The sequence below is a fragment of the Opisthocomus hoazin genome, chromosome 1, assembly GCF_030867145.1.
Source record: "Opisthocomus hoazin isolate bOpiHoa1 chromosome 1, bOpiHoa1.hap1, whole genome shotgun sequence".
NCBI classification, from domain to species: Eukaryota; Metazoa; Chordata; class Aves; order Opisthocomiformes; family Opisthocomidae; genus Opisthocomus; species Opisthocomus hoazin.
In genome coordinates, this window is record NC_134414.1 from 155,535,627 (window position 1) to 155,552,560 (window position 16,934).

The 16,934-nt window shown below is 43.8% G+C and overlaps 2 protein-coding genes across 2 annotated transcripts in view; one reads left to right on the plus strand and one right to left on the minus strand.

Annotated features, from left to right (window-relative positions):
* SMC1B (structural maintenance of chromosomes 1B) overlaps nt 1-6,580 on the plus strand; it is a 33,764-nt gene extending 27,184 nt beyond the window's left edge. The window contains exons 22-25 of the mRNA XM_075413635.1: nt 1,959-2,110; nt 2,356-2,425; nt 5,993-6,103; nt 6,376-6,580. Coding sequence (XP_075269750.1) covers nt 1,959-2,110; nt 2,356-2,425; nt 5,993-6,103; nt 6,376-6,486 — 444 coding nt within the window. The 3' untranslated portion in view covers nt 6,487-6,580. The remainder of the gene's footprint in view (nt 1-1,958; nt 2,111-2,355; nt 2,426-5,992; nt 6,104-6,375) is intronic.
* Nucleotides 6,581-9,132: 2,552 nt separating this feature from the next.
* Nucleotides 9,133-16,216, minus strand: UPK3A (uroplakin 3A). Its single transcript, XM_075413649.1, has 6 exons — nt 16,162-16,216; nt 15,214-15,369; nt 12,308-12,584; nt 11,039-11,121; nt 10,440-10,572; nt 9,133-9,591 (listed from the first exon to the last, which is right to left on the minus strand). Exons 1-6 carry the CDS (start codon nt 16,214-16,216, stop codon nt 9,504-9,506), a joined length of 792 nt encoding a protein of 263 aa, XP_075269764.1. The 3' UTR covers nt 9,133-9,503.
* Nucleotides 16,217-16,934: the final 718 nt, after the last annotated feature.

Genomic DNA, 16,934 nt, shown 5'->3' on the forward strand with positions numbered 1-16,934 from the left:
TACGTTCACAACTTCTAAGAAACCTGCAGAAAAGTTGTGTCACAATTCTACTCATCTTTGCTAGTGTTCCAGTATTAATGCTAAAAGTGAAGAGGAAACTCTCAAGTGCTTTGGTTACATCAAATTCTGTAGATGGTTGAATGTGCAAAGGCCTCAGGCTGGAATTTTTGTCTGTCTTCAGATTCTGTGTTTTCCCTCAGAGTCAGATATTTAGTGAACACCTTAAATATCTTTAAATACATCCTGCCTGCTTCTGGGTTGGACAGGGTAAGAAAGCATTTCTTTCTTTTGTGATTACTGGGCACATACCTTCTCGTCTAGGCTAAACATCAGGCAGATCTTGACTTTGCATCACTCTGAAACAATCCTTATTTTGTAGATGCGTTGCCAAAAATAATTAGTTGGGTGCTTTCTTGCTGTGGTCTGTGATGCTGTGCCTTGATTTGAGCCACAGTGGTAGCCTAGTCAAGAGATAATCCTGTGATTAGCTGGGAAGCTAAAACTGCCCACTAGATACTCGCGTAGTAGCTGAAGGAAGTTGCTCTGATTGCAGTGGAACACAAATGAGTGCTCTGGTTAGCTAAGGAGAGGGTTAGCTCTGAGTTCTGCCATCAGAGGAGGTGGCCTAGGCTGCAGCTTGAATAGATGCTTTTTAGGCAGCCTTAACAATTTAACAGGAACACTTCTTAATATTATTAACATTTATTAATAATGCTTTGCTATCCAGCCCCTAAAACAGCAGCTTTGATAGATCGCGTTAGTCTGAATTCCAGAGAGTCTAGCACCTTGTGTGTTAGAAGTACTTTAAAAGAAACTGCTGCCTAAGACATTGTACATGCACAAATTCGCTGCTGGGCTTGCCACCAGTTCTCTTCCATTCTTCTTCCGTGGAGAGAGAAACATCATGCCTTTCGTATCTTGTGAGCAAGGATATACGTACCCTAGTAAGCTACAAGGCTGTTTTTGCTAACAGTGTCCATACATCTGAAAATTTCCACTTGGCACAGAGATGTGCAACGGCATAAAACTAGGAGTTGCATTGCAAGATATTTTGGCACGTTTACAGCCTGGAGAACGGTGTGGTAACAATGACAGGCATTCTCTCCGCAGAGAAAAACAGGAAAATACGCATTTATCCAACAAAACAAAGATACTGCAGACACTATAGAGTCATAGAATCTGTATCTGCCAGGACTGTTTACCACAGAAATTATTGTAAATCAAAGTATATGTAGTGGTTTTTTTGTTTTTCTTCGAATTCTCTATGAACCGAGAGAAGCCATTTTAATAGAGTGTGAACTATGGAAATTTTCCTTTTTATCTGTAATAACTTGTGCAGAGGGGAAGAGACACTATTATTTTATTGTCTCCTCTATTTAATGGGAAAAATAAACTGTGTAGCAGTTAGCTTATCCATCGTACTTTTGAATGGATTGGTAAAATGGCCATTCCTTTAAAAGAATACTTCTAATTTTTGGACCTGGGAACCAGGATACAAAGTATAGAGAAAGCCTGCCTATATTAAAATCTTACTCTAGTTCAAACGTAGATTTTGTAAATCTAACCTTTCACAAAAAAACGTGTCGTTTGGAAGTCTATTTACTTCAAACAAAAAAAAGAAAACTGCTTTTGAAGTCGTAAAATCTTAAAAAAAAAAAAAGGCAATTACATAAAAGGTGATAAAATCAAGTTTATTTAGTAGTTGAAAGTTTGTAAATAACAAATCTTCCAAAACGGTTTTGTTAATTAGCCTCCTAACTCATGGTTCATTAACAAAGCCCTGTTCACTGGGAAGCTTTATAGTGCTGCTCCTCTGCATAGGTGAACAGATGTTTCCTACAAATGAAGCTAACTTACCACTTTCAACACTTGCTAAGTCAGTATTTAAACCTTAAAATTATCCATCTTAGTGATTCTGTAAAGTGTTACTATTAATAACGAAATGTATGCATTTCCAGGCATTCCTTAGTCCTGAAAATCCTGAGGAGCCTTACCTGGAAGGCATTGGCTTTAACTGTGTGGCTCCGGGAAAACGCTTTATGCCAATGGACAGTTTGTCAGGAGGTGAAAAATCTGTGGCAGCTCTGGCTCTTGTGTTTGCTATACACAGGTAAAAGAACGGTGACGGTGTTATCCGAGAGCGGGGCTGAGTAAGTGGCCGGAACATACAGCGTTACGCTTACAAACACGTTAAAAAAAATCTGCTAGTAGAGTGCTCAAACATTAGTAAAGTCCTCATTCTTTATCTGTAATTACTTCTTGTCACAATTTTATGGTAGAGTAAGTGAATCTCTAATTACAATGTTTATTAACATTTTTGCATCTAAATGCAAAATACCATCTTGTCTTCTACAGTTTTCGGCCAGCACCTTTTTTAGTTTTAGATGAGATAGATGCTGCCCTGGATAACACAAATATCGATAAAGTAAGTTGGTCCCTTTCACCTTATCCTTTTATCGACAATATGATGATATTCTTTGTAGAAGGATGGCTGCTTTTCATTACAGGTTGTTGGGATAAGAGATTGATTACACTGTCTTAACCTGTTTTAAAAAATACTTGGTTTAGGACTGAAATAATGGTTCTATGAGATGTCAGGCTAAGGCTAGTTTAAATTAATAAATTTAAGTGTGTTTTAATCAGTCCCCAAACTGTGAAGTTGAGAAAAATAGGTCGGGAGTGTGGAAGTGTGCCACATGACCATGTGTGGTACAGTCTGACATGAAGGTCACTTGTGAATTGCTGGTTGGGTTGGACTTTTTAAGGCCTTTGAGTTCCCTTACCTCTAAGAAGCAGAAAGGAATGTATCTGCATGTTGAAAATCAAGTTATTCTGTCACTGGAGTATTTATTTTATACAGTTGGCCTACTAAATATTGTTACATGAACACCAGTTAAGGGCCATCACTCTCATCATTTTAATCAAGCAAGAATTCATGTGACTAAAATAGCTTCCTGTCGTCCTCTCAATTTCTCTTTCCCTTTTTGCTAATAACTATTCCCTGTAACAAAAACTTTTGATAGAATACAAACAGTACAGATTGCCAGCTGTAGGTGTCGGTCTCTGGGAGGAGGAGACTCAATTGACGGAGACCATATGTAGGGAGGAAGCAGAAAGATCTCCACATGTGCCTGGATTTTCTTCTGTGGTAACGTTCCTTTACACATAGAGTAAGACCAAGCTGTATTTCTGCTTGCATTAACAGTGCAGTCAGTCTTGGTAGAGCCGAACAAACAAAAGCAGTTTTATAAGCCCCAAACTTTTTTTTTTTCTGATTTTTCCCTCCACCTAATGGAGTTAATGATGTGTGAAGTACACTAGAGTTTGCTTGGAGAGTAGCTTTATAGTAGGCAGCTGGGGAAGCTCCACTACTCGTGCCTGCCACGTGGAATTCCTTCTCGGAGATTACTGATTTCACGTAGCATTGTGAGAAATGTTTTCCTCAACCAGAGTTCTTCAAACATTCCTTGGGATACAAGTCCATGAGGGATACTCATCACCCACTACTTCAGAGTAGATGATGTCCACTGTCTTTGTTTTAACTCGGTCCGGTGTGTTTCAGCAACACCAGATTAGATGTAGTGGGACTGTAATGATGATAACTAAGCCAGGTTTAGGGTTTGGCTCTCAATGACAGGATTAGAAACAAGATTACACATCAAGTGATCACAAAACACCTCTGTGATCTGACCTTTCTAACAGGATACTCTTCTAGTTACTAATCTTTCACTCGGGACCACCATGACTTGACATAACTGCTGAAGATCTTGTATTCTGGTTAAACATCAGTATTGTGTTTTCTGGATGTTATTCTTAATTATGGAGTCAAATGTGTCATGGCTGATGACTTCAGAGTTACCTAGGCTGCCTCCAAATTGTCCTTTGCTGTCTCTCTTGTCTGCTATTGCACTACTTGATGCTAAATTTCACATTTTTGCCGTTCATCAAAGCTGCGGTGTATTAGGTGATGAGTACTTCCTATCTCTGCAGACTTCTGAGGTGCTTTTTTGGATACAAATGTAAAATTCTTCATGGTCCTGTCTAGAGCTCGGCAGGGGTCCCAGATCATGCCGAACAAAATGTCTGGTCGTTACCTGGATGACTTTAGTTTATCCATGTAAGTTCCTGATCAAGTTGTTATAGATGCACCAGTCAACAATTACAGCTGATTTTTTTTTATTTTTTTTAAATGCAGCTGGGTTTCTCAGTTCAAACAAATTTCCAATCTGACAGGTTTACTTTTCTTCAGATAAAAGTCGCATTCATAGCTCACCAAGTGTTTCCAGAAGATGGTCCTCTTAACACATGTGTTAGACAGGTGGTTCCTAGCCTTACAGCCTTCAGTTGGTAGGATTTTTACAGTTTGAGAGTCTCATATTTCATCTGACACATCAGCAACGATCGTGTATGTTTTTAAGATGTGCATTCAAGAAAATAAAGAACATTAATGCAGGGAGTTTATGTATCGGAAGTTCTGGACTAACGTATATTTATAAAAACAATATCCATAAGCACCACTTTATGGCCAAAGGACTATTAAACTTGGATTATATTGCACACTAGGTTAAGCCTGAAGTTGCCGTAGTAGCCTGCATTAAGCCTTCAGTGGAGTCCCTAGGGCCTGCCTCATCTGACTGGGAAGCTACACCGAGCTTCCTGCCTGGAAGCTGACCTGGCTTCTGCCTGTGTGGTGACCTTCGTGGCTGGGGACGGCCGTCTCCCCTAAGGTGGGGTGCGCTGGCCCTACAGCCCCCGTGCAGAACGTCCCCTTTGGCTTGCTGCCCTTCTGCCGTGCTTTCCTCCTGCTGCTCCCGTAACGGGGAGGGGTTGGGGCAGGCTATCACGAAAAGGGCTGCTCTTGGCACAGAAGGGACGTGAAGCAGGCAACCTGTGATACGGGCCGTGATGTGTGATGTGTTTGGAGAGCAGCAGCCCAGGTAACGCAGGGACAGCGTGACAAAACAGTGGTTCCCTCCGATATTCCTTTAATAGACTTCAGCATCTCTCCAGGTATTGTTGTAAGGAAAGCTGGATTATTCTCTCAGCATCTGTGAAAAGTGTCTTAAATTGCAGAATAAGCAAAAGCAAAATGGCAGTGATCTGCAACTGCATTTCACGTGGTGTTTCCCTCCTCCCAGGGTCTTTCCTATCTCTTTCCTTATCTGTAAGATGCAGTTTTTACTGGAAAGCGCCCAAACCTTCAGACAGAGGAATTAAATTATGCAAGTGAGCAAAAATGATATACAGAAAATTGTGTGTTGCTAGTCCTTGCACTGCTATACAGGTTTTATGCCTAGAACGAAGTCTTTCCATTCTTTCAGTTTAAGCATTTACTAAAGCAGATCTCCAATAATTTACTTGTAATTATACTGGAAAATGAATGTGATCTCTGTAACTCACTAAAGGCAGCTTTCTTGCATTAGAAAAATGACTTCCATGTCACGTAGATACAACTGTGCAGACAAAAGTCTAATTAAAAATGTACCGGTTTTCCTTCAGTCAGTATTTACTTTATATTGTGGGACACTGCCTTATTCAGTCACCAATTTATAACTTAGTATTTGTACCTTTATTTTGCAGATCATTGAAAAAAAAGTTGCTGTCTGCAGCAAACTAGGATGCGTTTAAGATCTTAGTATACAGCCAGTAACAACCTTTTCACGCTTTTTCCCCTTATTCAGGAATTTCCACTTTTCCTTTGTAGCTATGTTAAGTAAAATACTTTAATGGGCACTGGCGTTTATAACTTTATTCATTGGAGTGAATAATTATTCTTGCACATTTTCAAAAAGCAGCAAATCTGAGGGGCTGTCTTAAGAACACACAAATATCGGTCTTAAAGACAGTTTTATTTCTCATTTTATCCTGTTTATGTCGTAACTGAATCACTGAATTCTGCAGCTAATGTAGTTCGTTTTTTCCTCATCGTTCCCTAGTTAGAGCGTGGTTTAAATCTGACAGAACTGACTGAAATACTTGGCTCTTTCCAAAGGTATCGAGTTTCATCAGAGAGCAGGCACACGAGCAGATTCAAATGATAGTTATTTCTCTAAAGGAAGAGTTTTATTCCAAAGCAGACGCGTTGATTGGAGTGTGTCCAGAGGTAACAATTAATTATTTGCAGATTTTGTTAAATAATACGCGCTGGTTTTTGCTGAAGTACTGATTTACACCTTAACTGTTGCTACAGTGAATTATGTACGTAATTGTGTTGCTGGGTTTGAGCTACCTTGTGTTCAGAAACAAGTGCAGGTGCTGGCTCGATGAAAAGATCATTCTGGTAACTCAAGCTCATTATTGTATCTCAGTCACTTATGAAATGCTTATTTTAAATAACAGAAATGTTTTAAACTGTATGGTCCTTCCTCTTCTCAGCGTGACGACTTGATGTTCAGTCGAGTACTGACTCTGGATCTTACCGAGTTCCCAAACGGTGAGGACCAGGAAAGGACAGCGAAGCACAGACGCGGTTCTGTTTCGGAATAGAGCATGGATGATTTCAGGGCCAGGAGCAAGAAGTGTGTTTCTGGCTGGCTGTTACAAACCTGAGTTGGAGTGTGGCTGTTAGAAGTTGAAGACATGTTCACCTTTCACATGAAACGGGTTTCTGAATGTTGCCCGCAGTAACTGTCACTCACTGATACGGCTGTGTTAATGAGTGAGAGAGCGCCGTAGGTTGTTACTGAAACATGCACATCCTGGTATGCAAAGCTTTCTCCACAAAAGTTTTGGGGTTTTTTTTTTTGCCTTAAGCTGAAGGAATAGAGGTTCACATGGGCACACTATTACAAAGAATAAGCCTCTTGCTTTTGTTACGAAAAGTAATGTGTTTGGCCATGTCTCCAGCACGCCGTTGGGATACATGTCAAGACCTTTACAGTCGCTCTCTTTTGTGTTGCATCTGGGTCTGTTGCCTTCAGATAGGATTATTTTTTCCTTTGTTTTCTTTTTAAACAACAAGCTGTTGGAATCTGCCAGTTCTCTTATGTGACTTTTCGGATGCCCAGTAAGACTTCAGACTGCAACTTTATGAAAATATTAGTTAACTTTGGAAAAGCTCCTGATAAATCTCTAGGTGTGATGTAACCTGAAAAAATTTCATCTTTGAGGTATTTTACCCCACACAAAAGTGGAAAGAATAAAACCGGTGTGAGTCAGAAGCCATGCAGGTAGCAGCCTTAGAAAAAAGTATATTTGTTGTTATGTAGCTGTCCCAGTAATGTCAACTTTATTTTGATGGCCATGCTTTTTCATCTAGGAAGCAAAGCTAATAAAGGTTGCAGAACACTGAGAGCGCTTCGGTCGCTTCATCTGGCTTATGTTTCACCTTGATGTATGTGGAAAAGAGCTTTATTTGGTTTATGGTTGTTCATGTTCTTATGTTCTTACGCCAGCTTCCTTTTGTCCTTGTACTGTGTCGCAGATACTGTGGGTGCTGCACACAGCTGGTGATGTGTGGACACCTGGGGTCACTGCCGAAGGAGGGACTGGCAGACGAGCAGCAGTTGATGTGTTCCTGTGGGAACACTTCTACCACATAAATGCGTCCACTTATGCTGTTGACAGATGTTTGTCAAATACTTATGTTGCTGCCACACTTCATTAAATAAAATTATTTACTCCGAGTGCGAGTCCTGGCTTAGCGTTAGTGCCTTAATTCAGACTCCACTGACAGATGTGGAAATACAGCAGTGTGAGCCATGACCAGAGCAGCCTCTGGTGATTCTCAGAGACCTCTGACCCACAGCAGTCCGTCTGCTGCAGATACAGGAGCTGTGCTTTGGTTGATGCTTTTTTTAACCATTTGCTAGGGACAGTTGGTTGACGTAGGAAAATACAGTAAAGAATTGAACAGTCTGAAGAATGGTGAAAGCTACACATTAAAATGTTACATTTTAAAACGTTAAAGCTACTGTACAAGAGTGGTCTACTTGGCTTTAAAAATTTTATTAAAGGCGTGTATCAGAGATGTCCTATCAACCTCCTTACACAGCTTGAGCAAAACAGCATAGTAAAGGGTCAACAAGTTTGTTTTCAGTAAGTATCTTACTCCCATTAAAAAAAAAAAATTAATTAGGTAGAAAAAGAGCTCTCTACAGTAGAATCAGCAACCATCATGTACCATACCAGATTGTGTGGTTGGTTCTTTCAGGGTACTCAGGTCATAATTTGAACAAGTTGCTCTTTCACTGCACAGAGGAACGGAACAGAGACGTTTCAGGGTCTGTCCCTTCTGACCGTACTTTAAACCCTGAGGTAGCCACAAGGCAGTCCTGTCCCTGAGATGACTACACCATAGTGTTTGATTGCGGGGCAAAGAAACCAGAATTGGGCATTTCTCCCTTCTTGCTGTGTATGTTAGGAATTACAGTAACTCCCACCACTGGCCCAGACCGTCCATCCCGCTGGGGCTCGGCTCTTTACTGGTGGGTTTTCAGCGATGGCGGCCACTGGCTCCCAGCTGGAGGCTGCAGGCAGGGGTGGGCACGGCAGCCCCCACCGCTGCCCGGCCCGGTCACAGAGCTGGGCCCTGGAAGATGTCCCTGGCTGGACCTTGCCTGCACTGTCTGGTGGCTGCTGGCCTTCGTGGCTCCCCGGCCTGCGCTCAGGAAGAACCAACCCTTCTGCTGTCGGGTGCGGCTCAGCCGCCCCAGCAAGCGAGAGAGCAGTGAGTAGCTGGGAACGTTTTCTTCTTTAATGGAGAAAACTGCATTTTAGAAGATGAGTCCCCTCCGTGTTTCTGTACCGGTCTGCCTGAGAACCAGCACCCGTGCCCCAGCCTCTGCTCACTAACCCACCTACAAATTACACTGAGCGCTGACAGAACACGCCTTCTTCAAAGCAATTTTGTTAGCTTTCACCCCTGCAGAGTTGTTTGAGGGTATTTAAGTATTTGAGATCAGAATTACTCTGCTACATACAGGGCAACTGGAGCTTGCTTGCTTTTAGGGAAGCAGAGGGAAAAAGGGAAGTCTTACGACGCAGTCACTAAAATCCTGGGGAAGCAGCAGTAGCTCCCTGTTGTCTACCTTTTAATTCCTAGTTTTCTCTATAAAAATCTTTTTCTAAAGCAGCCTGGTTTTCTTTATTCCTCATCAGTTACTACAGAGAAAGGCTGAGACAAACGGCTACATCATGTTCATCTGATTGTGAGAAAAAGAGAAGAGGCCTGCAGTAGCGCTTCCTCCAGATGAGGCGTACGTACTAGCCAACCTCTGGTCACACCAGTGAAACTGGAGGATCTAGTGAAGATTCCATCTTCAGTCCAGGCCTCTGCTAAGTGCTATCCAAGGTGACTAAATAAATTGGGTCTCATTAGGACATGACAGGGTATCATACACTGCAAGACTTCAGAAAAGTTGTCCTTAGTTCATCGATGCCGTTCCTCACGGGTTGCCTGGTTGTGTTCTGTAGCTTGTTTGGGATTGGCATGGAGCAGAATCCTGCAGGCCTCACACACAGCAGTTCAGCTGCGTTTCCACCCTTGGCTTGAATCGGGTTGTTCACTCGGAGCCTAACTGTGGTCTCGGTTCACCGTGTTGAATAGTCTGAGACACACACCTTGTCTCTGCAGAAGAATCTTCTGAGCCCCTGGTGGGCAAGGGAAAGGCTTTGTTAAGTTCCAGTGGCGAGGGAGCGGAGCCTACTGTCACAACATTTTGCAAAGGCGGACTGCTGCTTGTGTCATTTAGCATCAGAGAAGCCCACAGATTTTATTTTTTTTTTTAAATAATCATTTGCAATGCAGTTTTTGCTTTCTACCTAGGAGACCCTGGCAGACCTGACTGAATACAGAGCACTTTCACCATTTTCAGGTGAATGAAACAAGTGAGTCTTTGCAGCCCTAATACCCACCATTTCTAAAATTCAGTTCACTCCCTCCAAAAGTTCGGTTTAGGAATCGGTCAGGCCTCACTGATTTCCGGGGCAGGAAGCATAGAAGACTAGGGAACACGCCTAGACTGGCTGAGTTAGCTCGAGCAAAGCCTCACTTATTAATTGCAAGGGGTAATTTATTTCTCCTGGGGAGGAGGCAAATAAATGAAAAACCAAGCTATTAATTAGGACATTGTGTAATCTTTACAAATGCCTGCACCCCTTTAGGCAGTTTCCAAACTCCTGAATAGATGGAAAGCTGCAATATGTAAGAAAGAACATACAGGCTTTAAGGACGTGCACCTCTCCTTTTTGTTTCCAGCAGTCCTCAGTGAAGTCTGGGAGCTCGTAAGCTTAGGGCTGTGTAATAATTACAAGAGCTGCTGATCTCAGGGAAGGAGATGATAAAGTAGTCTTTTCCCATTACCAGCTCCACAATCTGGGGGACGCCATCTGCTCTGTCACCTCAGACAAGACCAGCAGCAGTGGCTTGGAGCCACAGGGCAGAAGGCTGATGACTGTGGGTTTAGATGCTGAAAGCTCTAAGGTGTAGCAGTACTTACACGACAGCAGCGGACACAGAAGCAAGGAAGGCAGCAAGCAGAAGGAACACGAGAACACTGAGGACTGATGTAATGACAATCATGCCTCCGCTCCTTCGACCAGGCCACGTATCAATTTTCAAGGGAAGTTTAGCTAGAAAAGCATGGAAAGAACGTTCCTGTGGTCTGTTTTTGACCATGAACACCCCCAACAAATAGGAGCAAGGTGATTTAGGTGAGGCAAACTACCTGCCTCTATACCTGAAGCCTTAGATGATTTACGGGAAACAGGTTTAACGCTCAATGTCAGCATTTAGAGTTTCTAACCTTTCCTCAGCAGGCTGGCCAGTGTGACTGCATTGCTGAGAAATGTCAACAGCACCAAATACCATGACATGCATCAGATCTGAAACTGCACACACAAACTTTACTAAAATAATTGTTCTGAAGTACATAAAAGAAGTAGAGAACTATTCCGTATTTAAGCCTGTTACTCCAATATTGAAAGGCTGACAAAACTGTTCAAACTTTAAAAAAAGGACCAAGCGTTGCTCCTAGAGCAACAGTGTCTGAAGGCAAGCAAAGCTACTCGGAAGACCTGAGCAAAGCCACAGACTTACCTCTTCTGGTTTTGACTGGATCAGACCAGAGAGTTTGGTCTTTCAGGGTACCTTCGGTGCTATCTACCAACACGTATTTAAACCTGTGAGAAAACAAGTGTTAAAATGGGTATTTCCAATTTGAGCTTCCTTACTAGCATTGTTAAGCTCCTGGGTTAGCTGGTTAGACTTCAGGTTTCGTCAAAGCGTTAGGTGCAGGCAGTCAAAGGTAGCTGACTGTTTCCAAAGACCTTAGAAAGAACAAACAGAATTACTCACGGAAAAGCGCTCTGTGCCATGTCGTGCGCAGTTTGCACTGCTTTCCTGTCAGCCCTGGCAGATGATGGCTTTCCAACAACAGTTTTTCCCCAGTTTACTATTCCCTGTTGTCAAAAGCCTCATTATTTAAGATGGCAAATGGTTTTGAATTCCATAGGAAAGTCGAAGATTTTGTCCAACAATGAAGATCTCTGTCACTTTCCCTGCTATAGGAGAGTATTGAAGAGACAGGCCCACATCAGATTTGACAAAGAAATTAAGTTTCCATGCCACAATAGTTTGAGTTTTCAGAAATGTCCTGAAGAGACAGAAGAGGCAGGACGGTTTCTCCAAAGCTAAGAGCCCTAGTGTTTTGTTTCAGAAGCACAGCAGGTCTCCATAGCTGATATGGCTCTGTGTGATTATCGTTTTTACTATGGTTTTTAAATAGCTAGCAACAGCAAAACGAGTGCTTCAGGTAACAGCTGTCAGGGTGTCCGAGTTCCCCAAACAAAAGGGGTCAGACAAATCTGCAAGCCACCTGGGCCCTCGCTGGGAAGTCTCCAGTCACGTTAGGGATTTCCTGGAGCTGCAGACCAAGGGCAACTTTGGTTCCCCAGAACAAAGCCAGCAAAGCCATATCCATGTCTGCAGTGTGACAGCATCGCCCAACACAAAATACATGGCGAGTAGTCTCAACGTAATTTTCCACTCAAAACCCTTTTCTACCAGCAATTTCTAATCAGGTGCTGTCACTGGATTACCTACGCCAACAAGGGTACAGATCCAGCAGTTCACACATGAATTTTCTTACTTATCCATGAATTTAACCTGATGGAGCTCATCATGGCTAGGGCACCATCTGTGGGATGCTAGTCCCAAGCCATCTTCGTAACTACTCTTGCAATAAACCATTTCAGTTAAGGACTTGCCATTCACATCATACCGTGACAAAGGAACATTCCAGACTTGGTTTTGTTTCCTCTTGTGTTTTAAGAGCAGCAATGGCCTCGTAAGAAGTAAGAATGATACCTGTATGTTGTGTCTGGTGCAAGAGGTGGGTTACAGACAGCCAGGAAGTTGGGGTCATACAAACACGTCCCGTCATTGCCGACTCTGAAGAGGTATCGTGCCAGGACATCGGAAACTTTGTTGGCATCTCTGACATCAGTGAGCTTGGGAGGTGAAGCACAGCTGGGTACGTTGAACAACGCAGCCTTGTAAGGTCCAAGCTGTCCCCCGCTTGTTTGTTGGAAGGTGCTGTCCAGTGGTTTGCTCTTGTTGGTCACCAGGGAGCTTACTGCACTTGCTGTAGGAGAGATGCTTTTTAACAAGGCTGTTAGAACTAGTTCAGCCCTTTCCATTCACTCTGTATTTACTTGAGAAATTGCTCTTCTGCTCCAAAACACCCCAAAGGGAAACCAAAAATCTGCTACCAGTTTGGCTGCATAGTGATCCTACCCCTTCCTCCTTGTTTGTTGATGAAGCTGTTTACCCCTGTCCCTCAGAAACTGTGCAGGATCCACAGCGTACCTCAGAGCAACAGTTTTAGTAGCCACCCTCCCAAAATTCCTTTTTCCCAAGGAGAATCTGACGGAGTGGGGAGTGGGCTCCCCCAAAGGCTGCTCTCCCCCCTGTGACACAAGGCTCCAGTAAGAATCCGGTATGTCCTGCCACTTCAGATTTGATACTATAGCCAAGGCAGAGTTCCTACAGAGCCACAACTCTCCCATCTCTTCCAGCAGAAACCATTAGACCCCTGGTCACACAGCAGCTGGACCTCCCAGAACCACACCGTATGCAGACCAGCATGAACAGACGCAGTATCTGCATTTCTGGCCTGCCAGGCACGCCAGTCCTTCCAGACAGTGTGCCACCGAAAGTCTGAAAGTCCCTACAGCTTCAGCCAAAATGTGCATCTGTGCCCAGCCCTACAGCACAGTTTGGAAACTCAGCTGCAGCTCTCAAAGCTTTCCTGCTGCAAAGCCAAGGCTCAAGTCCCAGGAGATGCTCCCACATTCTGAAACTGCGGGTTAAATTTTTGGGGGGGGGACCCCCTCCAGCTGTTCAGTGCTGCCAACAGCGAAGGAACGCCCGGTTTTCCAAAGCTGCAACTACACTGGGAACTACTTCAGATCGGAAGGGTCCTGCTGTGCCACGGGATCAGAGTGCTCACAACTGCTCGGTCATGAGAAGTCTTTAGCTATGATCCAGTGCAAAATTAAACCTGTTTTGATAGACAAGAGTTTCTAGCACAGGTTAGAAATACAATTTCAGGGTCAGTGCTCAAGTTAGTTGAGCCCCGACACCGCTCTCTTCAATGGGAGCCAATAACACGAAAGCAAATACTAGCTAAGACTTGCTCTACTCTTAGGCTTGCTTCCCCAAATTATAATACTTCTCACAGGTAGGTCTTCTCGCTCTCCCGGTCTCCACTTCAGTAACTTAGCCTTGCTGTGGTGAGCAAGTAAGAGCTAATGCCTAAGCAAGTTCATTTTGGGTTTGGGGTTCTTTTGTTTTGTTGATTTTTTTAAACTTTACTGGGTAGATCAAGTCTGATAGTGACATTAACGAGAACAGGGCTAACAGTTACATTACTTCTTCAGAAATCTGCTAGACCATCAGCTTTGTAGTATGCTGACACATTTCCTGACCACTTCTCTTAAATTTCTCTTCTCCCTGCTCTAGGAGGCAGCCAAGGGTGAGCCAATGTGCTTCTCTGCAGACCAGAGACAAATCCAAACAAAATTCTTCCCAGTCTGCAGGGTAAAAAGTTTGCATCTGCTTGCCTTAAAAGCAGCAGAAGAGATTTTCTCTGTATGTAACCACTTTTGTAGAGATTCACCCATCTGTGTAGGAAGCTTTTACCGCAGAATCCACAGAAGATGGGGCGGCTGACGTAGCTTCTAACAGAAAACATCAGATAAAGTTGCACATTTGCAGGTGTGACTAGGCTACCAGCTCAGTGTAGCCTTTTATATAATTATCATGCACTTGCAGTCTTTTCAGATGCATAAAGATGTGCACATCAGTTGTGGGACGTGTCTCAGAAGGTCCTGTGCTCACAATTGTCTATGTTAGCTGTATGGGATGGTGTCTCTATGGCTTCTACCCATCCAAGGCCTCTTTCTTCCACCTGGTCCAAATTGGCAGCAATCCGCAGAAGAAGTCTTAGACTGGTTTGTCTGTTGGCCAGTTTCTCTGCTGCCCCCCTCAAGATCTCTTCTCTGTGCCTCTTAGAAAAGGAGGCTGCGTACAGCCTTCAGGGGAGAAGGCATCATACAAGGCAGTAATTTACATTTCTGTCAGCTTACAGAGTAGCTCCAGCTGGCACTCAGAACAGTCTGTCAGAGCAGCAGGGAACAGAGCAGGCAGCTCCTGGTCACTGCCAGTAACGTTTCATTGCCAGGCAGCTAGGAATTTTATTTTATGAATGAGCCCGTGGGTCAGGCATCTTTGACCACGAGTCTAACATGATTTCCCTTTATCTATAAACAGAAATGTAGTCCTTATAAGGGCTGGTTGCCCTAGCTGTGAAGCAAACAGCAGCAGTTACCCAGTTTCTCTCAGCAGGCTTTTATACAAGGCATTTGTGTTTAGACAAAGATACGGTACCGGGCTGTGGACCGCTTGGTTTCATGGAAAAGATTTGGGTAAATGCTTGTAGCTGGTACTGCTACGTGGCACCTACTGGGAGTCAGCTAACACAGTACTAACGCTACCATTAATGAGCCCCATTGAAATACTTCAGTTATTTATATTTTATAATACTACTCTGAATAAAACAGACACCAGAGGGTTAACCTGTACATAGCTTACAGCTACAGATTTTTCTCTTTTCCCCCATTCAGACCCCCTCCCACCAAATTACGAGGAATTGTGTTCAGTGGCCACATCATGTAGTTATCTTGCCGAGAGGATTAACGCTGGATACTCACCCGATTCCTTCATTGCATACAAGTAGATGACATAAGATTTATTTGGAGACAGTGAGCTGTCAAACATACAGAAAGGTTTTTCCAGAGCAACTGTACTGAGAGTGGGATTGTTTGTGACAAGGTGAGGGGCTGCAGTCCGAGGCTTCAGGCTTTGATCTAGAAGAGAAAGTGACCAAAACAGCACAAGAAAAGCCTTTCTCTTCTCCCCCTGAAAGCTCTGACCCAAAAGGAAGGATCTGGCAGTGCTAACAAACACTATTAAAATGTAAAAGGCAGATACGAACTGCAGCTGAGCAGGAAACAGCCTACCTGCCCTGTGAAAATTTGAGAATTAGGCGTTTGCTTTAATGCAAAATGAGGAACTCCAGGATTTGGGGAGGGAGGTAAGAGATGTTGCTCCTCAAACATACTGGTCCTATCACCTCAGAAGGACAAAGGCAAAGCCTGATTAGAGGAGACACCTGAACCTCTGTCTTTGGAGAGCCTCCCCTCTCCAGTGGCAGCACCAGAAGCAGTACAGTCAGTTCTTTAATCCTTTAGCAGCGTGGAACCTTAATAAGGTTTTTAAGATCAGGCTTGTTAACATACAGAGTGAGAGATCTAGGAGAGGAAAGCTGTCTGGGAGACACCCTGGAGAGAGCAAGTGGTATGAGAATAAAGTTTATATCAGACACCTTACCCCTCCCCACACAAGCTCATCGCGTGTCCAGTCTCCTGGGGAAGATTAACTACGACCAAAGAGAGAGATTCAGCAGCTCCTCCTTCCTAGCCTAGCTACAGTAGAGACACTTTAACAACCTTCCAGCAGAATGTACATGTGAAGCCCTGAACTCCCCTCCCAGTACAGATCCTAGAGCAGAAAGCTGACATCCAAGACAAAACAGAAAGGGAAGAGATACAAAGAGAAGAGCAACTCAGAAGAAGAGACCGCAGATGGATGCCTCCTACCTGCACGCAGCTGTCCCAAGCAGCAGAAGACTAACACAACCCAACGGCTGCACATGCTGGAGCCCTCCAGAAACCTGCCAGAAAAGGGAAAACCAAGCTGGGAGGCAGCCCCCGCTGCAGAGAGCTCCCACATCCATCCCCTCCCCGAAGTCAGCCAAACCTGCTCCTCCCCACGAGGTTGCGGGGGTTAGGGGTTGCCCACCCTCCCCACACCTCCCTATATGCTTACTCCCCTCCTGCTGGGTGCCACCCACACCTCCCCATTCCCCCACCCCCGGCTATTACCTGCTCCCAGGTGAGGAAGGATGTTGCAGCTTTGATTTCCACCTGATACTGGGCACCAGTGTGGTTCTCAGCAGTGCTGTGGGGGTAAAGAGAGAATTTTTTCCCACTTGTGTCATTGATAGGTGGCTTTGTTCCTTACCTTCTTCTAAAAACTTTTGAAATCTCATGTAGGGAAAATTTGGAACTGAATATCTGAGCCCTGCATCCAGTCTGCATCATGGACGGTCCTGATTGAGAGCTCTCAATCTGGGCAGCCTGAACAGAGCTTACAATCACCTTCTGAATTGTGTTTCCTGGGTTACATCCTAAAAAAGAAAGCCTCCTGCTTCTGGTTAACTCTGATGTGATTCAGGGCAGCTACAGGATGAGCAAACCACTGGGAAATCTGACTCGAACCTGTCGTACCGAATTGTTCAGCTGAGAATATTCTTGATGAGTAATTGCTATTACAAATGGTCTGTTATATAACAGCTCAGATTACAAAATTA